We start from the raw sequence: 26,773 nt of genomic DNA on the forward strand, positions 1-26,773 counted from the left end.
ACTGCAGTGCGTGCTACAGGTTTTATCCTCTCTTCAACTGGAGGCTTCTTGAAAGCAAGACTGATGGTTATTAGCTTCTTAATGTGTTGAAGGAGCCTAGCCTAACAGAACACATATGGACCCATTATGAACTATCCAGGTAGCCGAAACAAATGCAATCCCATATTACCAATGGTACTTACATGTTCTTGAAAATTAAAAATTATTTTCAAGTTAATCACAAGTTTCTGTTCTACTTTAAAATAAAGCATACATGACGAGCATGGCTCTCTCTTCAGACTGGCCTCCGGCCCAGCTCTAGTCTCATCTCTTATTCCTTCCAGAACAAACATGACGCTTGGAATACTGACCCATTAGTTCTCTTCTTTTTCAGGCCTCCACGATTCAGCCCACCCTGGTCCCTTTCCTGACGTGCCCCGATCTTCACCTGGGCCTATTTCTTCTCACCCTTCAGGATTTAGTTCAGGCGTCACCACCTCCAGGAAGGGTCCCTCTCCTGTGCCCTCCACGCCCCTGTCTATAACCTCACTCACCAATTTGGATTATCCACTTTTGTTGTCTCCCGTCAGTCTGAGAGGCGCTAAAGCATGATTTATTTACCTTTGTATCTCCAGCATCTCATATACTACCTGTCACACACATTGCCCCAGTTCTTCCTCCAAATCTTCCAGGCCAGAAGCCCTGGAATCATCCTCAACTCCTCTCCCATGGCACAACCTCACTGGCAAGCCCTGGGCCCCTACTAACCCACCCAGAATCTGGTCAGCCTGCCCGCTCACATGCTGACCCATGCACTGAGCCAGGCAGCTCCCCACTGGCCTCCACCTCTGGGCTCACCCTTCTTTTCTTTTTTTTAAATAAATTTATTTTATTTTTGGTTGCGTTGGGTCTTCGTTGCCGCACGCGGGCTTTCTCTAGTTGTGGTGAGCGGGGGCTACTCTTCCTTGCGGTGCGTGGGCTTCTCACTGCAGTGGCCTCTCTTGTTGTGGAGCACGGGCTTTAGGTGTGTGGGCTCAGTAGCTGTGGCTCGCGGGCTCTAGAGCTCAGGCTCAGTAGTTGTGGTGCACGGGCTTAGTTGCTCCACAGCATGTGGGATCTTCCCAGACCAGGGCTCGAACCCGTGTCCCCTGCATTGGCAGGCAGATTCTTAACCACTGTGCCACCAGGGAACCTCTGGGCTCACCCTTCTTGAGGCTAATTTCCACAAAGACTGAAAATAGCCCTTTTAAAATGTCTGCTGGATCGTGTCACTCCTCCGCTCCAAGCTGTGCAACAACCCCTTCACACAGGAAAAGCTGAGATCCTCACGAGAGCCCACAGGGCCCTGGGTGACCCGGAGCCCTGGGCAGCCTCTTGGACCCCCTTCCAGTCCCTCCCGATCCCGGGGGAGAGGCTGTCCCTTGACACGCCAAGCATGTTCCTGCCTGGGGCCTCTGGACGCATGGCCTGTGCCTGGGAGGCTCCTCCCTGGAAGGCTCGGTCTCTGCCCGGATGCCGGCTCCTCACGGCTGGGGAGTGCCCCCAACTCCCACCACAGTCCCTCTCCTGAGTCTGCTTTAGTTTTCTCCACAGCACTTACAGCCACCTGCCATAGTGCACATCCACTCCCTCTCTCTCCCCCATGATACAGCTCTGCCTGCCCCACTGCTGTATCCCTGGGCCTGTCAGGTAACAGGTGCCCAATAATCATCTACCGAACAACCAACGAAGGAGTGAAAAAGCTCGGAGCACTGCGTTAGGGGCACCTGTGATGAGATCCACAGCATAAACATTAAAAATCAATAGCTAAGCAAAGTGAAATCCAATCTTGAAAGTGTTGCTAAACATCGACTGAACAGTGATTTTTTTATTAAGTAGAGTTCAGACAATTAATTCATTATAGAATGATTCATAGAAGTGATAAAAAGAACCAAACCTACCTTGAGAGGGTTTACATTTATTCTGTGATTTATTGGATGGTTTGCTGGGAGCGCTGGTTGGGGGAGGGTTAAACAACTTTTCTTCCATTTTGGCTTCCTTCACGTACTGGCATGATTTTCCCAACAGGACAATGTTGTTCAGTACTTTCAGAGATATCAACCTAAAACCGGAAAGAAACGACCAACTACTGTTGGAGTCCCTCTCAGTCACTGGGCAGGCAGAGGGGAGGGGGAGAGAGGATCACCCAGGCGCCACAGGGCCCAGTTCCTTATGCAAAACCCGAGTTTCTGGAGGTTTCTTTACCACGGGGGAACATTTTTGAAAAACTCCTTAGTTCTCTCTATAAGAAGAAATTATGCTTAAAAGTCTCACCTGGTTCTAAATTGTTTGACATTTATTCTTTTATTACAAAACAAATACATTTAGCAAATGCAGATGAAAAACAACAACAAAAACTTATAATGCCACACTCCAGTGCAAATCACTGTGACGTTTGGTATATTATCCTTCAGTCATTTTTGCTCTGAATGTAGGTCTATTCATATTTCTCACTGTCCAGTAATGGGGTCTCTTCAGAAGGCAGTAGGGGATTGGAGTTCAGAGCGAGTGCAGAGACTCCAGGGTCCAAGTGTTTGAGTTTGAATCCTGACTCCACTGCTCAAGACCTGCATGGATCTGAGTGAATTTCCTAACAGGTTAATCCATAAAGGAGGTGATTTCAGTAAGGTGCTCAGGACAGTGCTGAGCACATAGAAATGCCAACAAATTTTGTTATTTTATTACCATCGTTGTTGTTGACGTGACAATACGTCATGAATATTCTCCAGAACCGCTTGTGTTCCTCAATGACATTACCTTAATGGTCTCACAATGCTTCACTATATTGGTTATCATATAACAAAGCCCCTCAAAGCCCTTAATTCTGGTTACTTAGGCTATTCCTCATATGTTGCTTCTATTAAAAAGTTGCTGGTTAGGAAAACTTACGTTAAATCTGTGTTTCCTTAAGATAAATTCCAAAATACATAATTACAGAAGTGGGATTTCTGGGCCAAAAGGTGTATAACCTTTTTAGGCATTTGAAACAAATCTGGCAAAAATTCTGAAAAAACTCTTCACACGGGTATCGTCACACAAATAGGGGCCCTTAAATGGCACAACACCAAGGACCTCATGGTCAGTTCTACAGTGAGTGAAGGCGCGGGTGGCTATTTCTTAGGCCTGATAGGAAATCCTGGCAGTGACACGGAACTATGCGTCGGTGAGGGGAAGTCCGAAGAGGGGTGTGGAAGGAGGTTAAACAAGAAGCAAACAGGCTTCCTTCACTCTCCACTCCCTACTCTGGAGCACCGAGGGCCTCACATGGACCCAAGGCTGCAAGGACCTTCCGCGTGCATGCGCCACTCTTCCAGGTTTACTGCCAGCCCCAACTTCCCCCGCCCTCTTTACTCAGCCCTTCCACTGCTTCCTTGACACCACTAGGGGATGTCTAGTAGGATCTCAAGCTTACAAAACCCAAACAGGACTCTTGATTCCAGCCCCAACCCTCCAAAAAAACCAAGGTGAACCAGCCCCACTTGTCTGTCTTCACCGGCCTCCCCATCAGAGTGGATGGCCAGCCCATCACCCTAACTGCCTGAGCCCCACACTCTGTGATCACACTTGATGCTTCGTGTTCCCTCTCGCCTCACATTCAGTCAATGCATCAGCAAGTCCTGTACATCTCCACCTTCAATGTATCCCTAGTTGGCAGATTTTTAGCACTCATTGCCACCATTCAATTCCAGCTGTGGTCACCTTTCCTGGGAACGACTGGAACAGCTTCCTGACCTGGCCTGACTTGTGCTTCTCTCCTTGCTACACTCCAGTCCATTCTCTGCACAACAGCCAGTGGCCCTTGCAAAAAGCCAGATGGATCTAGCCCTCTTATGCTCACAAGACTCCAGTGGTTCACCTCCCTCAGAGCTGAAGCCCAGGCCCTTCCCGGGGACTGCCGGACTGTCGGCCATCCTTGCCCACGCTCTCTGCCTGGCAGGGTGGAGATAAACAAGGAATGATACAAAGAGCTTCGGAGGGCAGTGTGAGCATTTGTGCCAGGGAAGGAGGATCTCACGTTTTTTAATGGCAGTAACTGACGAAAGTTACCTTAATACAGTAAAGCATTTCTATGCTCATTCAAAAGTAAATGGTATGCAATCTGATCAGAACCACATCTTGCTTTGGGCATCACTGACATTGGCCGCGTAGCCTGAATGCGGCGCTGAGGGCGCAGAAAGTTTATTTGTAACTCACATACTCGGTGGAGACGGTGAAAACTGACTGCTCCTGGGCTCCTGTGTCAGACACCTCTGGAGCACCTGCTGAGTCAGTTAGCAGGCAGATAGCAGTGTAGAAAACACTCAAAACGTGGAACTGGAAATACCCAGATGTCTCTGGAAAGTGGACCTCGTCCCAGGGGCAGATTCTGGGTGAATCTCTGGCTGAGGTCACTACCGCTATGCTTATCCTCTCCTCACTTTCTCCTCTCAAGATACTCAGTTCTGACTGCTGCCCAGAGAACGGCTCCTGATGCGCCACCTGATGCGCCACTGCACGTGAGCACAGGGACCAGGGATGGGGTCCCTTTCTTCTAAAGTAAGTAAACCTAAAGCTAGGCAGGGCTACTTTATCATAAATTCACGTCATGAAAAAACTAGCAGTGGCAAAAATGCCTTTTTATATTATTTTCTTCATACCGCTTATTACTATCTTAAAGTATTTTAGTTGTTAATATGTTACCCTTTGTCTTTCCCAACAAGATATAAGCCGCATGAGACCAACAAATCTGCAGATAAGTTTAACCAGTCACAGGCAGAGAAATGATATATTTCTGCATCTCCTTTGGGTTTATATGACATAGGCCTAGAGCATGCTAAATAATCAGTATGGCAAACATAGTAGAAACAAAGATTTTTTTAAAACATAGAACAATATCTGATTACAATGGCAGATTTTATCATAAAACATGGGTGAAACTTAAGTCCTAGGCAGAAAGGACTTTAAGTGATTTCACTAAAAGATTAAAATTAAATCTAAAATGCTATTAATACTACTACCAAACAGCATATTTAATTTAACTAGAATTTAACTGAGTCACAAATACATTTGGAGATACATGCTGTCAAGGGAGACCCCCAAGACAGTTGGGATGGGCATATTGTTATGATTTAGCTGCTATTAACTTCCATCACATCTTGCACTTATACTTTACTGTATAACCAAAAACATATTCAAGAATGGTTAATCTTACCCAAAATAGAAGAGTATGACACAGGCATAAGACAGGATTCCTTGCACTTTAATTGAGCTTGTTACAACTCTGATGAGCTAGCCAGAAACAAACCAAAACAACAAAACACATAAACAAAACATACAAACACAGAGTTATTAGTTAATATTTAAATAAAGATTTCTCCATGCAGATTTTAACACTTTGGGCACATACCTGTGGCCTTTGTCTAAACTCAAGAAAGCAGTTCTAGTTTTGTTGATTCAAATCAGAATCTGGCTGCTTGTGAAAGCTTCTGTGGTAGATTTGGATTCTTTAGACAAATCCAGGATGGCTGTGGCTAATGCCACGTTCAACTGCTGACTCTAAAGTCAGACACTATACCTAGTTCATGAATGACATGTTTACCTGTACTTATTAACAGCGATGCAAATCAGCTGACTTTTAAAATAAAAATTATTCTGGAAGATACAAATGAATTCATCTTGCTGCATGTGTCCCTACCAGAGCTAGAAGCATCTAGTGGGCATTGCCCTTGCTCCTGCTTTTTCTGTCCTTTTTTCTTTGACTCTCTAAGAACCCCCAATGACTTGCAGGGGGAGAGAGAAAAGGGAACCTTAGGGGGTTTGTACTGTTTAAAAAAACTAAATACCATTACAAAATTTATTACTTAAAGGCCAGAAACGTTCTGCGTCCTTTGGATAGTTCTGATTAAACATCTATTTTCTTACTTATCTCACAGAAACATAGGAGTAACAGCACTATCCTTGGAAGTTTGCTGAATAAATCTGGTGGGATCTGTCACTGGAAAATGTTTACACATTATAGGTTCAGCTTAATAATGAGCCCACATATTAGGGTATAGGGGGACTGCTATGTGAAAATAGAAAATCAGGGAAAATAACTGACCTTATCTAGTAATGTTATCATCAAATGGAAGGGTCTCTAAATAAATATCATAAGATACATTTTAAATGACATTTTAAAAATGCTTTTAATAAAAGAGCAATTGGGAGGAGATAGACAGAATGGACTGCCATATATTCAATAAAATTTCAAGATGAGGAAAGATATGGAAGTCCTCATCTCTGTCACAGTCTCTGATGGGGAAATGACCTGTCGTACAAACATCTGTGATGGAAAGTAACATGGTTCTAGAATTTTATTCATTAATATGAAAGGCAAACCAATGATCACATTCAAGGCTTAAATGACTTCATTTTTACCCAGTATATTATTAGGTAACTTTAAGATACATGTGTCCCAAGTCCAATTTCCTTGAGACCTTAACATATGATTTATTTTACTTTTCTTGGACATGAATTCATTCTAGGACCAACGGTAACATTTACAAGGAACCACTGCCACTCTTGGCCTTAATTAAAGAATTATCTTAGTTACTGAGGCCTCAGCTTATTCTTCAGGGCCCCTAGATTTCTGCCAAAGCTAGGGTGTCGCTCTGGCACTCTGTGAGAAAAGCGCTGCAAAAGAAAACCTGCTGGATCCTCGCATAACGACATAATCCCCTTTGAAACTACAGGAGGTTTCCCAGAAGTGTTCTGTTAATCGATTATTAATTAAACTTAAATCTTTTTGTATAACAACCATAAAAACTTATTTAAAGATTAAAACAAAGACTGAAGAAAAATCTAAAAAATGTACTAATTTAAAAAATTCATACTAATTATGAATCGAGTTTTCTGGCAAATAAGTTACTAGATAAATAATTATTATTTGGCAAAGCAGGGACACACTTAAATCCAACCACTTAACCAATCCTTTAAAAAAAAATAGTCAGGCAACCTAGGTTTACTCTCACACTGTTGTATCCCTTTTCCAGTTGTAGAAAACAAATGTAGAAAAATTTTAAATTCTATTTCATCAATCTCTTAAACCTTTAACACATAACTTCACTCTTGAAAAATTTCCTGTTTTTCCAAAATTCTAGGAGCTCCTTTTCCCAAGCAAAAGAAAGCTGAATTAGTTAGTACATAATAAAAACAAGCTCCTAATATAACTGAAAACATTTAGGATGTGGTTATTAGAAGAGTCCTGTTGAAGTTTAAATAACGTTAAATCTATTAATCATCCATCCTCTAAAAAAAAGTTAGGCAAGCTGGTCAAAACTACAGTTAGTATAATCTACAACTTCTTTATACCTCTCTTAGTCAATTTCTATGGGACTCTGCATTATAAGAGAACTTCAGATGTACTTTGACAAAAAGATGGATGCATTTGTTTTGATATGAGAATAGGTAGCCAAAAAGGAATATAGGGACTTCCCTAGTGGCACAGTGGTTAAGAATCCGCCTGCCAGCGCAGGGGACACGGGTTCGAGCCCTGGTCTGGGAAGATCCCACATGCCGCAGAGCATCTAAGCCTGTGCGCCACAACTACTGAGCCTGCGCTCTACAGCCCACGAGCCACAGCTACTGAAGCCTGTGTGCCACAACTACAGAAGACCACGTGCCATAACTACCGAAGCCCACGCACCTAGAGCCCATGCTCTGCAACAAGAGAAGCCACTGCAGTGAGAAGCCCATGCACCCCAACTAAGAGTAGAGCCCCTGCTTGCCGCAACTAGAGGAAGCCCACATGCAGCAACAAAGACCCAACACAGCCAAAAAAACCCCAAACCCCCCAAAAAAACCACCCAAAAAAGAATAGAATCATATATAAGTGCAGCCAGCAAATCTTCTTAATTAACATTATTACAGCCTTAATTAAATATTATAGTAGCTATATGCAAGGCTGTTCTGAGCAATTCATTAAAATATCAGAAGTTGATGACTAATTTTTTTGGTTGATCTAGTAAATTTCAGTGCTATTATTTAAAAATATATATGATATTTCCTGTGTAGAACAGTAGAAAATCTCCTTGTAAAAACTTCGGAAAAAATTTAAGAAGTAGTGCTTATAATGAACACAGAATATTTCTTCATTTGTGCACACCGTATTTATTTAATCTATTTCATCTGTTGCCAAATTTTTACTACTATAAATGCCACCGCAATGCATAACCTTGCCTATAAATCATCATGTGCCTTTTATAACTATTTTCTTAGGATAAATTCCTAGAACTGGAATTACTTCATCAAAGCATAATACCGTCACAGTGACCTTTAGAAACGCTGGATCAACTTATACTCCCACCAATATGTGTTACAGTGGCCACATCAATGCCTACCACTAGGTATTTCCACTCTAAAAGAAAAATCGTTGCCAAATGAATAAGCCAAAATGAATATTCTCCTTGTCAGGAAAGCCATTACATAAAATAGAGCCTTAATATCATTCACCTATTGGATGGCTCAAAATCCAAAAGGAAGATACTATAAAACAAAATTTCCTTCTAAGTCACGTACCTTTAATTTTTATATCAAGTCCTTTTAAAACAAACTTATTGATAATCCTTTTATTAATATTCTGTAATGACAGTCATCTCGTCATAAAAAAGGGAAAAGAAGTATGAACTTACTAAAACAGCTAGTGGGAGAGGAATAAACCCCATCCTCCGTGCCACGGAATCACTGTAATCAGTATATGCCTAGACAGAGAAAGGAGAAAAGTATTTATGGGATTAAATAGCACTTAAAAAGTACAATTCACTCATCACCAGCAAATGTTATCAACAGGTGAGGCTGTGAGCAAGAAGAGAACCTAGCACCTATAATGTAATTTAGTAAAATGATGTGGCAATCTAAATGTTCGTAAGAAGTTTAAAATACAAAGTTGCATAACTGTTACAACACTGCAGAAATCATACCCTATGTAATGTTACATATTAGTATTATTTTTATTATTTTGTAAACATTTAGTGTCAAGAACAGAGATAAGTAGGAAGTTTACCTAGCTTTCCCTTAATTAATATCCCATGCTGAATTAAACCATTGTTCAGTTAACTTCAGACTATGTCTTCAATATAATACTCACATTTTTCTGTCGACTGCTAACAAGGTCAAAAGCAAGGCTGGCTCTATATTCACTGTAGACCTAAAGACAAGTAAGAATGAAATATTAAGTAATATAGTGCAAACATACAACGTGGAAAGATTTACCTTGTAGATAAGATGTTCAATAACTAGCCAGAAAGAAGGTGCTACTAACTAAGCGACATCTGGGTAGTTTTTCTCTTATTCATTTTCCTACAATAAGGGTAAAACATAGCCTCAATTCCCCCAACTGGTAAGTTCACAGGCTTTGTAAAGGTTTCTCTTAAAGAGGGATAAATATTCAACGATTATGATCCTGAGAGTTTAGAATTTGGGGAGGAGTGGTTAATATTTTAAGTAGTGTAAGGCACAGAAAATAATTCTGAAAATTTAAATTAAACGAACACTTTAAAATTATTATTACTGTATATCTAATGATAATGATGCCTTCTTAGAAAAATGAATGCTAAACATGATATAAAGCTGAGTTAGAGAACATAGTTATGAAGGCACTTGTATTCCACTAAAAACTGCACTAAGTATTAGAATCAAGCCTATTAGTTTTGACTTATGTTGCTGAGAAAATGATCCCATGAAAAGGGATTCTTGTTTTGAGGAAGCCAAGAGAGTAAAGGGTAAAATTACTTTATCACCGTTTATGCAAAAAAGTGCAAAATTATATTTTATTCAAGTGTATTAAAACATTCAGAAACCCCATAATCCAAGCATCACATTGTAGCAGCTGCAACTGCATTACATTTTAAGTCTTTGCCTTTTGAAATAAAACAATAAGCATCAGAGTAAGACAAAGCATAACCAAACCAAATCTAAATAACTGGTGAAATTACTATTCGTTTTGGGCCTGAGGTAGGAATGAGGACTGCACTAGAAAACTTGCCTACGTTTTGTTTACAACAAGCCTAAAGCCCCATTTCTATTTCTGGAAATTCTATAGAATACCTGGTTATAATATAAAACAAATCTCTCAAAGTTCCAGCAAATGCTTTCACTAGAAAAATATAAGGCTCTTGTCTTCTAGGACTTATCAGAAACCTATTCATAATCACAGAAAAAGAATCAATTTTTAAATATAAAATATTAAACAATCTAGGCAGAGAGAGAAGTTTTGATATCTAATGTTTTAAATAGAAACAATGTGATTTTTAAACAGTTTAAGTAGACAGATTATGATGGTTATTAACAGTTTATAATGGTTTTGAGTTAGTGACACCCTGATCTCAACTACTGGTCAATCTATACCTCTACCCAAATGTATGGAACCAGAACTGTTTAATATTGAAATAATGTACTTTCAGTAGTACAATTATTTTTAGAAATTTAAAATTATAATTCTAACTTTAAAGTAGTAGTACTTTTCTATTTTTCTTCATAAATGCAGTAAACTTAAACTTGCTCTTCTACAACTTTATAATATTAACCAGAAGTCAACACCAAACACTGAATTGCTTATTAAAATACATACATCTGCAGTAATGTCATTGAACTTTGTGATAAAGGCATGTTTTATAATATCCACAGCAATTTCTGATATAACCACCATACAGACATCTGGAAACAACACCCAGAGATGATCTATAAAGTAGGGGAGAAGAGAGACAATTAAATCTCTTAATATGAACAGAATCCATAATATCCTATCACAGGCTACCACAGAAACCTGCAATCTCCACAGGGCAAAACTATAATGTTTTCAATAAGTGATAATAGAGAGAGAACCAGCATTCAAGTAATTATCAGAAGAGCCCTATTTTATCCAGATAAAGGATAAGTCATTCAACAAGTATTTATTCTGTGCTTCCTCTGTGCCAACCCCTACTGAAGGGGGCACAGTGGTGAGCAGAGCCCCTGGCTTCCTTCCGGACCAGCACGGGAGGACTGGTGGGACGGATAACTAAGCAGGCTCCTTGTAAAACTCTCTGGCTGCCTTAATGTGATGGTGAATAACTACTAGGAACATGTGCTGAAGTCAACTGAACAAATTTTTTTCCCTCCTTGATCACTAAGACTTAAAGATACTGATCAATCATTTATTTCACTGTCATACAGATGTAATTCGTCAGATTTGCTCACCTTTACCATATTTATTAGAATGTCAATTCAGTACCAAGTACCTGACAAAAAAATGCCAACAGATAACCTCCTTAGACCTTGAAGAAAGATATGAGTGGGACAGAGCAGGAAAAGGATCAGAATTGTTGGCAGGGACCTGTAGCAATCCAGCACCTGGGCAGCTGGAAGGTGGGGTGGAGAGAGCACAGCTGGGGCTCTGCCTGCTGACAAGACAAGGCAGTCTTAGGGAGTTTCACATCCTGTTGAGGTTTGGGGAATCAGGGAACCTCTCTCAATAATAAACTCTGCCACTGACCGGCTAGATGATGCTGGCAATTACTGGCAATTAAGTTCCAGTTTCCTCATCTACAAGATAAAAGTATCTACACTTCACCATTATGAGAATTAAATGAGACCATGATGTAAAGTGCATAGCAATGGGCCTGGCATACAGGAAAACTTGTACTATTTTTATGTTATTCATCATCTTGGGAATTTAGGGTAAGCTTCCGTAAGTGGTATTTGGTTTAAACAAAATTTTTTTTAAACCTAAAAAAAACAAAAACAAAGAGTGAAAGAATGATGAATTTACCAACAAAGAAGTGTTCCTCTTATCATACTCGCAAAGAAAACTAAGATAACTTGTTGAAAGTCAAGTACAAATGAGAACACGACTTTAAACATCCAGTTGTCAGCAGGTTTAGGGATTACTGTCCTGGGGCGCAACAATACCGCTGTTTCAGGACTGCTGATCCCACGCGGGCTCTGCTGGGACCAGCCACACTCGCCCGTTACTGCCTCTCATGGACATCCTGTTAGCTGACTTAGTTATAAAGCAAGAATCCAGCTATGCAGAGAATCTAGGTGTGTGTGTGTGGAGGAGGGGCCTTGCTACCACAGGTCAAGTAGCCTTTGGATCTATTCAGATGAGACGTCAAGCCACTGTTAAGATATACCATTTGATTGTATCCTTTCTACAAGAAAATAACTTCTGGAAATATATTTCCAAGATCACATATCTCATTTTACATCTGTTTCTGATGTTTCACACACACCTGAAAACGAACAAGAAGTCATTAAATACCTATAACATGCACGGCATTGGGGGTACTAAACTGCAAAACATGACCTCGATGCTTAAGAACAAGGTTATACAGAAATGTCAGACGTAAAAAATTCTAAATTACTTGAGACACGTGATCATTTCCCACCAAGCTGACTTCAGCACCACCAGACTGTGTTGTAATTACCTATCTATTTCCTCTATTAGCTTGTGATTCCTACACACATCTTAGTCCTTCTTACCTGTGCCAGTGCCCAGCACATAACATATACTTAGTGAATGTCTGCTAGCTGAATGACTGATGAAAATTCATGGAATCTCAACAACTTCCTTGCCAGCCTTGATTCAGAGAGTGTAAGTAACAAAGTTTACTGCTTTACATTATATTTCTTTAATTTATCTTTATTCAAAATGCTAATTCATAGGCAGTGAATGAGTAAAAGATAAATTTTAGGGAACAGTCAAAGTTCTTCTGGTGAACCCGTAAAATGAAAAAGATCTGACTGCATTTAGATAACCACAGCACACTACAGTTAGAAAAATCAGCAAAGAGGCTTGGAAGCTGCAGTGCTCGACAGGGTCCACTCACCCACTGGGTACACAGCTCTACAGAGATGCTGTGTGGCTCACAGGAAATGACGGGCCGAACACCACGGCACGTGGTCTGCCTCCCACCATACCACAGAAAGCACACTCAATCTGTCCTACTGGAACAGTTATTTCCAACACCCAAAGAGTTGAACAGCTAAAAATTTTGAAGTTTTCTGCAATATTCATTTTATTTCATGGAAGAGAATGATTTTTGGTTCAAGAGTAAAATTGGAAGGCACCGTATTTGTTAAGAGTTACTTACCTGGATTCCAAGAAAATTGTTCCATGTTTCTTAGACACACTATTAGCAAAAGCACGTAATTTGTGAATCGTTCTTTAATATCTGAAAAAAATTTAACAAATAGTAGATATATAACAAATTGTATATAAATAACAATTATATAGTATATCTAAAATAACTTTCTTTTAGTCAGAGCATGATGAAATTATATATGTAAATGTGTGTAAAATTAATATATTATAAAATATATATAAAGTGTCTGTAAAATTATATATAGGGTGGTGCTACGTTGGCAAGCCATCTACTTCTTTCACCAACATAATTCTAGTATGGAAATTCCAGTTTTCTACAGACTTCAAAAAATATTCAAGCCATCAATCTGCTCATATTGAGTCAGACTGCTCCAGTGGTCTTTGGGAATGTAAGAAAACTGTTTTCATTTTATAGAAGAAGAAGTAATAGAAGAGTGTAAAATATAAGACTTTGGGTAACATAAAACCCCTGCTTCCCAGACTATTTCCGATCTGGTAAATAGTAAGCACACAAGTACTGACCTGATGAATCCTTCAGCTAAGAAAATGCTAGTATTACAACAGCATTACTAAGGATATATGTGGAACTTAGGGGAATAAAACAAGCAAAAAATTAGGTTTCATGATATTTACTGTAAGTTACTAAGTATTCTGAGCTTTAGTCTGAATGAATTTAATAAAAGCAAATAAGTAAATTCCTGATAAAGGCTAGTTTACACATTTCACTTTTGAAGCTGTTACCTTCTTATCAGAGTCTAAGATACTATGTAACCAAAAAATGGAATGAAATCAATCTATGCCTGCTGTAAGTCTGGTACATCCACATGTTGGGTCTATGCAGTGGTAGGGCTGTGGCTAGAAGCCATCATGCATATAGTGCCCATCTCAAAAGCCTGTACACATCTGTCATTTCCCTAATAAATCTAATATCTCAGGAATTCAACTGTGGGACCCCCTATAGCCCTCTGCATTTCAGTTTCACTCTGAAGTCCTTCCTGGGACAGCTTTGTTCTTTCTTTCTGGTTTCCACCTTTCCCTGTCACTCTAGAGCAAATGATGTGGACTTTTAGTCTACAGCTAAACCTTGGCCTCTGTAAGTGAGCTTGGTGTTTTCCATGTGTCTTCTTCCCTAAATTCCTGAACTCTCTCTAGTTAGTAGCAGTACCTCTTTTCTAGGGTAGCTCGGCTCCTAGCCCCTATTTGTGAGGAGTCTGAGCTGTACCTTTACTTCTTCAAAGGCCAGGGGGCACAATTTGCTGTTCTATTATGAATCCACAGTGTTATTTCTTATGAAATGCCATGTTTTGGGGTATAAGCTCACAGCACAGTGAGTCTCCAGGTGAAGAGCACAGGCATGCCCCCTCGAAGGGCACTGCAGAATTGCAAGGAAGCACACTGTGGAGTGCAAAGCACACACGTTGTGACTAGTTCTAGATCACATTTTCAACTTATTCTGTGATTTCAAACGGGAGTATAGGTTAAAAGAAGCTGAGAAAAGCCTGTCCTAGAATAATTTCTATCATAATCTAAATAAAATGTATTCTCTGCTACTTATGTATAGTTAACTGTGGGACTTAATTCATGGGACTAATTAAATTTGTCCATGTACTTCCAGTTGGAATTCTGTGCAGTTATTCACAGAGCTGCATCTATATGTGTGCTAAGCCCTTTGGATTTCTAATTTCCCTTACCAAATTTAGCGAAGAAATGTACTTATTTCTGACCTTTCCACTTTCCATGATACTGACTTGGTTCACTGCAGAATTATCTGGAAAGAAACTGCCTTGTGAAATTTAAAACAGTATTTGAGATAAGCCAACATAATTTTTATGAAGTCTTATATAATAAAACAAAAACAAGAGCAGTGTTTAAATTAATCATATCTGATTCTTGGACACATACATGGTAGCTGCCGGCATAGAGGAAACCTATAATCATTTCAATTCTAAGAATACTGATAAAAGGGGAAAAACTCCATTTTATTAGGGGGATATTTAAGGTCAAATAGATTTTAGGAAAGCAGACTATTTCAAAATACTGTAGAGGTTAATAAAAATTGATAAATTCTGGTGGATAAATGCAATTTTACACTATGAGGGACGTGAAAGGTGGTAAGTTTGAAGATTAAAAACAATAAAAAAAGCACTCATTTATCAATCTAACTCTGAAAATGAGGCTGCTATGTGGCTATTAAAAAATCTCACTATGTTTCATTCTTGTACTTTCACAACTTTATTTTTTGTACATTTAAATAATTTACAGAGATTTTTTAAAAATTTGAGCATCACTGAAGTATACCGAAATTCTGACACAGTTCATCTGCAATAAAATAAAATCTTACATAAAGAAGTAACATTTTTTAGAATAATAGATTCTGATAATGATAAGATGTAAATATGCTGATTGAATGATTTATCTATTTACAATATTAATAATGCAATCCACAACGTATTTACATCATATCTCATCTTCAGAACACAGTTTTGACTTGGATTGAACTCGCATTAATCAAAAAGTGAAACTCCTACCAAAATGGGAATGTTTTCTCTTAATCTTTATTAATGAGCTTAAAAACACGGGTGATTAATGCTTTAAAAATATTTCTGATATTCAAATTATTAAGCTCCTTTTTCCTCTTCTAAGTCACCACTAACAGGGACATACTTTAACATATTTACAGTCACAATTTAAATGTGCAATGAGTGACTCTTTTATTTCCAACAGTCATTCAAATTAATGCAGGTACTCAGCCTTATGTTAAGAGAGTTAAACAGAATCACCCTGAGCTGGAACCTTACTTCAGACCAATGATAACTCCTGCAGGATCTTTCTGAACGTACAGTTCACATTGTCAGTGGGTTAACAGCTATGTAAAACATTTCATTTTAAGAACACAGGTCAGAAAGGTCTAGGTTCCATACTCAGCTGGGGCACACAATGACATGATGTGGAAGAAAGGACAAAATGTTAAAAGTTGGGTTTTATTAACTAAACTCTATTTTGTGTGTCCTCAGGTAATTCCCCTAAAGACAACGTACAGTCAGGCAAGAAACTGAAAGGGATAAAGTCACTCTAAAATTTCCAAACCAAGTTTTCAACATTAAACTAGCATGAGGTACTAAATTTGATCCCATGTACACGGCAGCTCAGTTTCCCAGGGAAAGAAATAGCTGGTGTGTGACCGGCAGCATCCTGTGGACTGGCTCTCATTTCACAGCTGCTAATGCACGTGGAGGAGGCAATAAACTCAGTCACCATGTGAAAGGCAGGCATTAGTGACTCCTTACCTATTCCTTTAATATCTGAGCACCACCTGCAACACCAGCGAAATTGTCTACGACAGATTTTTCTTTTTCTTACTTGGGAACAGGTTTTAAAAAGCTACCTTAGGTAAAATTAATTTCTTATAAAACTTGAAGGGAGACAGAAGGGGGTACAATGCAGATCACCCTGCATTGTAACGTGAATTATTTTATCTCTAACAAAAAGCAAAACTTTTCATGCTGATTACTAACCATTTTAAGCCAAAATATACTTCTGAATTCCTTATAGATTCACATGCATTGCTTTATTAATATGCTACTGTTTCAGAGTTTTCTTAGAATGGAAATATTGAATTCCTTATCTTTCTAAGCTAAGAGATTAAAATTTGGGGGACTTGTTTATAAAAGAAAGGAAAAAGGGATATTAATTATATCACCATACTGGCGATAAGGTTGAAAATCGTTCACAATCTCCTCCTCACGATATATAAAGACTGAAAACACTTATAACTTAAAGATCTGCATGTCTTGTTTAAAGCTCTACAAAGAGTGCCTACTCAAACCAGGTTATTAATTTAAATAGAAATAATATGATTTCTGCTACAAGTGAAATTCTTACAGTCGAAGCAATATATTCTAGAGTTAACTCCTGAAGCTGAGAAGAGCATGCCCCTTCCCTCCTATCCCTCCCCTCCTCTTTCATTTCAAATGTAAAGAGCTTGGCAGCACACGTTTGAAAGAATATTACTGCACAGAACGACACTGTGCCAACTGCCCTTCAGAGCTCTGAGATTTAAGGTCTATCACTGCTCCACAGAATTATCTAAAGTTTTTCATTAGTTCTTTCTGTTCCTTGCCTAGTTATCAAATCTCCTATAATTCTAAACACTCCTTTGCTTTAATATATTCATATGCCATTATTTTCCTTGTCTAATATACGTACAGCAAAATTTATGTACAGTGAAATTTTACTTTTAAGTGTACAATTTGATTGAGTTTTGATGAATGCATAAGCTATGCCACCATCCCCATAACTAAAATATGAACAGCTCCATCACTACAGTAAGTTTCCTTGCACCCCTCCCAGTCAACCCCACCCCCAGTAATCACACTTGTATTTCTATCATCATAAATTAATTTTATCTGATCATAAACCTCATAAGTATGAAATCACACAGTAGTTACTTATTTGTGTCTGGCCTCTTTTCACTCAGTATAAGGCTTTTGAGATTCATCCATGTAGCTGAATACAAGTAGTTCTCGCTAACTGTTGAATAGTGTCCCACAGTGTAGATATACCAAAATTTATTTATCTGCTTTCTTCTTAATGGGAGGATTTGGGTTGTTCCCAGTTTCGGGCTACGAATAAAGCTGCCATTACAATTCTTTACAAGTACAAGTCCTTTTGTGAAACTGTGTTCCCGCTGGTGAGTGATAGGGTAGGTCAATGTGTAACTGTGTAAGAAACCGCCAAAAGGTTTCCCAGAGCAGCTGCAGCATTTCACATCCACCATCAGTGCGGGGCACTCCCCAGCGTCACTGACACACACTGGCAGCCACAGGACCAGCCATTCCAGTGGGCGCGTGGTGATCTCTCACTGGCTTTTTCACCCGTTTTCCACCACAGTGCAAATGGCAACATGGTGAAAGAGATAAGTAATGTCTTCATATTCTTATGAAAACAGTTTTGACTTTGCAGACTCGCTGGAAGGGTCTTGGGACTCCCCCTCCAGGGTTCCATGGGCCACACCTTGAGAACCAAGACACTGTGCTGCTATGATTATCCTAACTATGTAAGATAAGGTTTCTGGGGATAAACTTTGTGCCCTCACACATCTTAGAATTAGAAAGGAGGTGGTAAGGCACAACTGAAAAAGCCTAGAACTAAGAGCCAATCTGAGGTTTATCATCAGAATTAGAGTTAGTAGCAAAGTGAGTGACCTTAGGGAAGTCAAATTACTCTCTGTTTCAACTTTCACATCTGTAAAATGGAATAATATCAGCTGCTCCTAAGAAATTTCTGGATCAATGAGAAGCTTCTGAAAGTATGGTAAGGTGTGATACAAATACCTGTAATTTTTTACTATCTTAAACACCCTGAGATTACAATAACCAACATAATAAAAAAAATACTTAGTAAAGATGTTGAGAGAATAAAAGAAAGCACAGCTTAAGTCAAAGAAAACAGTGGCCCATAGGAAACGTGACATTAGAGTTTCAGAATGAGTTACAAAATAATACTGCATAAAGCTGCAAGTAGAATCTGATAGTACATACCGCTATTTGATATTTGAAAAAGATTGTTCTTTTCAAACTTCTTGAAAACACTTCCTTTAATTTCAACAAACTGAAACAGTAAACACAAATATCATCTTCATCATTAACACAGTTTTAAAAATGGACATGCTACATATAAAACTTCTTAGGGGATAAATAACATTTAGAAAAAATAATTTTTTCCCATTCAGAATACTGCTGTTAAAGTACCATATAACCTCAAAAATGTAAAATAAAATCTCATACTTACATTATTAGACATCATAATAGTAAGCAGGGACTTGTTGTGTGAGTTAAAAGCCACATTGAGAGTTGTTGCCTGAACCATTATAAGGATCGCATGAAGAACTAGCAATAAGTGATGTCAAGGAAAAAACTTAAGTCTGTTTTCACTTTATATTAATAGATAATGCTATAAGATCTTGCAAGTTTATAATGGGGAAAAAAGATGACTATGCTTTCTAAATCAAGTTTTACGTATTTTATTAGCTTTGTGATTTCCCTATTAGCTATAGTTGATATAAATTTGATGGGATAAGATGTATGCAACTCATATGAAACAAAACAAAAGCAGAAATGAATCCAGTCATTTAGACTGTGAGTCCTGGAAGACAGTTGTCTTGTTCTTTCTGGATCTTTGGCATTTGGTACAATGCTTGGCAAACAGGATATCAGAAAAGTTTATTAAATAAATGGAATAAATTATGGTAAATACTGAAAGAAGAGACCTAGATATATACATTGTGAATTAAGAAAATCTGCATTCTAAAATAGAAGAGAACACAAAGTAAAAGTCTGGAGCTGATTTTCTTCTCTGGTTCTGTAGGGGGCGGGGAATATAAGACAATAAGAAATGTCTGATAATTAAGACTCTTCTTCAGATGTCATTTTTGAAGACATCCACAAGCTGCAGAATTATACTCATATTACATATGGAATAGTTTATTTAAATTAGAACAGTAACTTTTTACTTCATTATACTTGGAACAAGCTTTTACTCTCCACAGAAATTTTTCCCACATAGTCCTTTAACTTCCCAAATATTAATCCAATTCTTTCAAGCATTGCTCTTTCAGAGACAGTACAGAAAAAAAAATCACACGACACATTCCTTTGAACGAGTCCTGATCCCATATGGACCTTAAGTGTAGGTATGCATGTGTGTGTAAATATACATACACACACGTGCACACCGTGCTATACAGTAAAGCATTTACTCTCCAAAAGAAAAGCTTTCAGAAGGAGATGAAAGAGGGAGAAATAAAAGCTCAAAAACTCCGGAGCCTGTGCTCCGCAACGGGAGAGGCCACAACAGTGAGAGGCCCGCATACCGCAAAAAAAAAAAAAAAAAAAAAAAAGCTCAAAAATTCCTCCCTAACCAATTTCAAATTTTATTTCTAGATGAATTGTATACATTTTAAGCTAAAGGTTAAAACAAAGAATTCATAGCTTTAAATATAACTTCAAAAAATTCTAATATATGTATGAAAAAGTTACAGAGATCTATATAAATCTAAAATATGTATAAACATACTATCCCTTTATTCTAAAATCCTTCCTTATAATCAGTTACACTGAGAACAGAACTATTTTCTAGCAGTTCAAAGGGTCATGTATACATGAGACTCTTTAAATTAATTTACGATTACAGTTGACCCTTGAACAACACGGGTTTGAAACGCATGAGTCCACTTATACGCATATAGTTTTCAATAGTAAATACTACAGTATTAAATGGTCCGTGGGTGCTTGAATCCTTGGATACACAGGGCTAATTTTAAGTTATACTTGAATTAGCCTCTGTGTTGTTCAAGGGTCAACTGTACTGCTATAAGCAATTTCTCAAAAGAAAGCAGAGGGTTCACATTAGCCTTCAGGATACGGACACACACACACGTCTTTAAATCTGAGAAACAGCTAACCAAATAGAATAATGTAAAATATGCATTGATGGTTGGAATTTCTGAGAAGTCTAAAAGGATACAGACATAGAGAACGGCCATGAAAAAGTGAGGAATCACCCCGATGTGGGCTCTTTTTCTTTCTTTGGGCTCTGTTGCTGTCCAGTAGAGAGCATCTAATATATCTTGTCCAAATGATGAAAACAGACGATCTGCTACCTAGAGAGAAAAATTTTGTTAAGGTGTTTCTCAATATTCCATTTGAATATGTTACTAAAATTCAGAGGTGAACTCAAATACTGGAAATCTCACTTTTTAAATCCTACTAGAAGCTAGGCTCCAAAAGAGAGCAGGATCTTTATTTACTTCTTCACTTACATTTCCTTATTCTCTGACACACAATGAGTGCTCAAGTTTTGTGTTACCCGAATTAGACTTTGTCTAGTAAACTCTGTTTGTAACAAGAAAAGTTTTAGTAGCAAAAATAAAAGGGAGAGGATACATCAAAATCACAGTTCCTCTGGTTTTAAAACTCTGTGAACTCAAATTCAGGATTCAAACTTAAATCCTTTAGGACAAATACACCATTTGACCCACTCTACTCACACCTAATATCGGTAAATAACAATAGCTGTAATTTGTTTGAGGTTTATCATATAAGAATATAATAAGCAGATTTGCTTCCTAAAGGCATTTTCAAGTTCTGATCTCCATGAATACAGTATGATAAATAAAGAGAAGCACATAAAAAAAGAAAAAAGGAGGGCTTATCATTCAGGTTTCAGTCACATTCTAAGACAGGACCTTCCCAGACCATCCAGTCTTTTGTGGTTCCCGTGGTCTCTAACTATTACCGCGTTCTTCTTCATCACGGTTATTTATTATTTCCAAATACCTCCTTGTTTACTGCCTCTCTCCCACCTGTAGAATATAAGCGCCAGGGGATTAGGCTTTGTTCATCTCTGGATCTTCGGGATCCTGGCATGTAGGGAGTGTTGGTTGAGTATCTGCCGAATGAAGGGATAAATTGCTACCATTTAGGGAGCTCCTACCACATGTGCTAAGCCCCTCTACAGGCTGTCTCATGTACTCCTGGTAACTCCCCTAGTATCTCCACTTCACAGATGAGAAGCTGAAGGTCAGAGTCATTCAGCAACCGGCGGCCATGTGCAGGATAACCAGGATTGGAGGTAGTTATCTCTATACTAGAGCCTGGACTCTTCTACACTATGCTGAAACCACTCATCAACTCTAGTCTACAAAGTGAATAAGTATTTAAGCCACTTTGATCAGCAATTCATGGATCCTTCTGCTTGCCCTGTTTCCTAGTAATGGTAGTACCGCCACCTTGTAGAGGGCTGTGTAAATCAGGAGGCATCTGCCTTAAGTTTGGGAGTAAGGAGAAGCCCGGTCACCTGCAATCCCCCGGGAGGGAAGGCATGGAGGAGATTAGTGGGGTGCTGGCACGGAGAGCCACCCACGCGGCCAGGGAGGACAGGAGGCCTGGGCTTCTCCTTCTGTGGGAGGGAGGCGAGAGCAGGATGGCTACTCTGATTCACAAACCACACCCACACTTGACAGGGCAAAGCAAGTATATGGCAACGAGCCTACAACCAGGAAGCTGGGGTGTGGTTTTTAAATCATCCCAGTCAATGAATTAAGGACTAACCGGGACGGCTAGAGTTCTGCGGCTTCTACGAAGAGATGGAAAGCCCCCAGCTGCCCGGGCAGGGCAGCTTCAGGGCAGAAAGGCCAGCAGCCTCCACACCACCCCACGTGTCTACGCCAGGACAAGCCTGTCTGTGACTAATTCAAAAGACAGGTAGACCTTACTTGTGTCCCCAAAAAGTAGTATAGGAAAGTGCAAGTTGAGTCTCAGAGGTTAATTATATAACCCAGGTTGGCTTACTGTCTAAAAGACTTATTAAGTTTCTGCCTATAAAGCAAAGCATGTTTTTCTTTGCTTTGTGTAACTGTTAATTTACATAAATGCAGATTTTCATATGATGACTGCTTTAAAGTGTTGCATACTTGGAAGACATACTGTATTCAAAATGTTAAGTACTTAGAGAAATTGGGAAATTGTTTACTTGCTTGGTGTGAAAATTCAAAAGCAACTTAAAATATAAATCTACTACAGCTAACATACACATAACCCTAGAAGTATCTTCATAAATTTAAAAATTCTAGCAAAAAGTATACATAGGTTTCCAATGAATTTGCAAAATAAATTTCTCTACCATTTGACAGTTTACATTCTCAAGGGAACACTGACTCAGAAATGTCTAGGCAGCAGGTGCCCCTCTTCCCTACTTGAGGACACATTGTGCCCTGAGGACCTGCTACCCTCAGTGTGTCCCAGGACCGGCAGCACAAGCACCATCTTGTTAGGAAGACAGATTCTCCAGTGCCAGCCCAGACCTACTAAATCAGAATGTGCATTTTAACAAGGTCGCCAATGACCGGATGAACACTGGAGGCCAGAAGCACCATTACCAGAGCCTGCAGGAAAGTGTTCTGTATTGGAGGGCTTGGAGCAGTGTGCCACCGGCCAGGCCTGTGCAGGCTGGGGCGCTGGACTGCCTGGCGGGTAAATGAGGGCCCAGACTCACCTCGAGCATATTGTAGATGATGTAGAGCTTGATGACGGACTGGCCCCTAATCAAGTGATACATCATGGAGTAGTCCACATAGTGCATCATAAAATAGCAGATGACCAAAATGACACCCTTCAACATGTCACACACCTGGGCAGGCTGAAGCAAACGTCTATCTCTGAAATGTATGAGAAGTAATAAGAACATGAGTTTTACCTTCTGTGTTCTTGAATAAATAATCTTTACTGGACATACAGTGGCAAACAAAGGTAATGGGACTTAGGTTGATCTTTCAAAAATTTCAAACTAACAAGGAAAGTTATGCCGACTACTCAACAGTATGAAATTTTCTGCCCAAGGAGAGAATGTAAAATATTAAACCAGAATTACTGCTAGAAGTGGGGAACCTAAACAAGTGAACACCGAAGGCAGGCGGCTGCTAATAGAGTGCTCGGAAGCAATGGATTTCCACAAAGAAGACACAAGCCTCCCACCTCATCGGGAAGCCCTGGAGCCCCACTGGCTCAGGCCTTCTTATGCAGTGCTAGCATTCTACGCATGGTGTTCTGCACTTTGCACTTTTTATTTAACAGCATAACAGATTTTTCCATATCAGTTCATAAGGAATTCATATTTACATGACAGTGCAGTGCTCCACTGTGTGGATGTATCATAATTTATGTAACATATCATTGACAGATTTCCAGACTTCTGCTACTATAAACCATGATGCAATGTACATGTCATGCCATGCCAGTGAAAGTGCATCTATAGGATAATGTCCTAAAACTGGAATCTCAGGGTTATGTTCACTTGACATTTTGATACTAGCAGCTGTGCTGCCCTCTGCAAGGGTTGTACCAATTTACACTTGCACTAGACACCTGTAAGCCCACGTGCATCAATTAGCATTTGATCAACTTTGGGATCTCCGCCAATGCCACTGGTGAAAAACTGAATCTAGTAGTTTCAATGTTAATTTCTCTCATTAGGAGACTGACATCTTCTTTATATATTTAAGTTATTTATACTGTGCGTGGATTCTCTCCTCACATCTTTCTCTTACTGGTTTGTAGGGCAGCTTTTATATTACAAAAGTTAGCCGTCTATGACATGAGTCGAAAATACAGTTGCTCCTTAAACAATAGGGTTTGAACTGCACGTGTCCACTTATATGTGGATTTTTTTCAATAAATATGTACTTCAGTACTACATGCTCTGCAATTGGTTGAGTCCATGGATGAGGAACCATGGATACAGAGGAATCTCGGACACAGAGGGATCGTGTATACGGAGGGCTGGCTATTGAGCATAGGGTCGGTGCCCTAACCCCCAGTTGCTCAAGTGTCAACTGTGGTTTTTTCCTAATTAACACAAGCAGAATCATTCCTTACTTTTGAGGTCAGAGTATAGGGAGCTAAACCTAAATTGTGAATGGAAACGTCTTCCTAAGACACAGCAAAAAAATACATTAGAAAAGAAGAAATTTAAGACTTCTTTCACTGAACGTAAAATTCCTGTGACAAGAATGGGAAAGGTGTTTTCTCTAAGTCAACTGCAGGCTGATTCCTCAAGATAGAAAATGCTCAGTCTCCTGCTTTGGCAGCTTTTACATATGGATCGTACAATCAATAAAAAGCCTGAATACTGGCATTAGGAGCCGCAGAGTCTCTTCATTTCTGCCCGTTGTGACAACACTTTAGGACCTACCTAAGGGGTGAGCTCCCTTTCCAGCGGGCTATTGGCGTCCTGAGCTCTCTACTTACTTGGTATTTCCTGGCTACCTATTCTCTCTGGAGCTCCTTTCTAGCTCTTGTCCACATTCAGATCGGGGGCTTTTTTCTTCCAAAGATCCTTGTAGGGTTCAACAAGGAACCCAAAACTGCTACCCAGAACACTGCTCTATAAGAGAACAGTGAGGCATGCAATGCCAATTCTGCCAGATGTGCTACAGAACCTCATACTTGTTTTCTACAATACATACTGCATTGCGTACTACACTGTAGTATGCAGAGGTTTTTAGTCAGGTGTGAATTTGACCTCTTCACAGAGAGAATATGGAAATCTGCAAAAGTCCTGAAAAGAGACAAATTCTGTGAAGATCGGGTCCAGGGAGGGCTAGCAGAGGATGAGAAGACACTGGGCTGAACCAACGAGCTAGATGGAGAGACGGGTCAGAATAGTCCAAGTCACGCCACGTGTCCAAGTCATACCACCACAGCACAATAAGCCGAGGGAAGTTATTCTTAGTAGTTGAAGTGGAAATCTTGGGAAAAACTGCCTCAAGGACAAAGTTGATCAATCTCTATCATCATTTTTCTGTCCCTTTCTGTCCTCAGTGCTGTTCCTCTCTTTCCCTGCAGACTCTGGCCCTTTTCTTCTCATGAAATCCAGAGTGAGCTGCATCTCCCATCTGCAAACACCTAGCCCAGAACACAGAACTCTGCCAAGGGCTGTTCAAATATCGAGGTAATTCGCTGCTGGACCCCAAGATAAAAAATGGAAACGGTATTATATTTGTCAAGAGCTGGAGGTAAACATATTTTTAAGTCAAACAATGAGAAGAGGAGACATTCTGAACACTCTTGGGATCCTGGCCCGTGTGCCTGTCTCCCCTGGGATGGCCAGGGTCAACCCGAAGCATCAGCCAGGAGCACACACCCTCCTCCCCCTCAGAAGTGCTGGCACAGCAGAGCATATGCTGAAAAGCACAAATCACCCATAGTCAGGGGCCTTTGTGTTTAAGAACTAGAGGTCATGTTTTATGAACTAAAGAAAACGATAGGAACGAAAAGTAGGGTGGTATTAATGAATTTGCATTAATTACCAAAAAGATTTAGATAACTAATTAAAGTAGAAATCTATACTTAGAGCTTTTGGTACTAGATTGGCATCTACTTAGTTAAGTGATCTCAGTCAAAGCACTTTATTTAAGAGATAAAAGGATTTTTAATACGTATCTGTCCAATTTTGTTTCTTTATAAACATTTGCAACAAAGGAACAGTGTGTTAGTATATCTAAGGAGGAATATTATATTTGATACAAGTCATTGTTAGAAATTAGCTACCAAACATTGGAAAGCTGTCTCCCCAAATAACGTAATACCACACATTTTAAACCAAGATGATAATTAAAAATTTTAAATTTTAAATAAACAACTTTAATTTAGCTTTCTTTTGCTTAGGATTAAACCAGGCTGTAAAAATGGCAGAAGAGTTGAAGAAACACCTTATGCTACAATCCACAGGTCCTATGAGGCAGGCACCATTCTAGGCACTTGGCAGGTATCTGTTCTAGTTTCCACGACAATCCTATGAGATCCTATGAGGAAGGTACATCACCATCCCAGTTTCACAGATGATGCAAAGAGTATCAAGAACGTGCCTGCAGCTGCATGCAGGAATTAGACGTGGGGGACCAGGGATCTGACCCTCTGCATCTGGCTCCAGAAGGCATGTTCTCACTCCCATCTACCATCCCAGACTTTTCTTTAAAAGAACTTTTAAACTTACAGGAATCAGCAACTCAGTATCTTTTATCTTTCAGCATAATTTAATACTGTATAATTTATTACTGTACTGTCATCTCATATGGAAAAATTATTATGCTAAAAACCA

The 26,773-nt window shown here is 39.4% G+C and overlaps 1 protein-coding gene across 1 annotated transcript in view; it reads right to left on the reverse strand.

Annotated features, from left to right (window-relative positions):
• TAPT1 (transmembrane anterior posterior transformation 1) overlaps positions 1 to 26,773 on the reverse strand; it is a 62,041-nt gene that overhangs the window by 1,823 nt on the left and 33,445 nt on the right. Inside the window, exons 4-13 of the mRNA XM_079707809.1 lie at positions 23,171 to 23,333; positions 20,642 to 20,777; positions 18,908 to 19,005; positions 18,658 to 18,727; positions 13,107 to 13,187; positions 10,604 to 10,713; positions 9,122 to 9,181; positions 8,667 to 8,735; positions 5,210 to 5,286; positions 1,920 to 2,080 (exon numbers count right to left, since the gene is read on the reverse strand). Of these exons, the coding sequence (XP_079563935.1) occupies positions 1,920 to 2,080; positions 5,210 to 5,286; positions 8,667 to 8,735; positions 9,122 to 9,181; positions 10,604 to 10,713; positions 13,107 to 13,187; positions 18,658 to 18,727; positions 18,908 to 19,005; positions 20,642 to 20,777; positions 23,171 to 23,333 (1,025 nt within the window). The remainder of the gene's footprint in view (positions 1 to 1,919; positions 2,081 to 5,209; positions 5,287 to 8,666; positions 8,736 to 9,121; positions 9,182 to 10,603; positions 10,714 to 13,106; positions 13,188 to 18,657; positions 18,728 to 18,907; positions 19,006 to 20,641; positions 20,778 to 23,170; positions 23,334 to 26,773) is intronic.

The sequence above is a fragment of the Hyperoodon ampullatus genome (assembly GCF_949752795.1).
Source record: "Hyperoodon ampullatus genome assembly, chromosome: 1".
NCBI classification, from domain to species: domain Eukaryota; kingdom Metazoa; phylum Chordata; class Mammalia; order Artiodactyla; family Ziphiidae; genus Hyperoodon; species Hyperoodon ampullatus.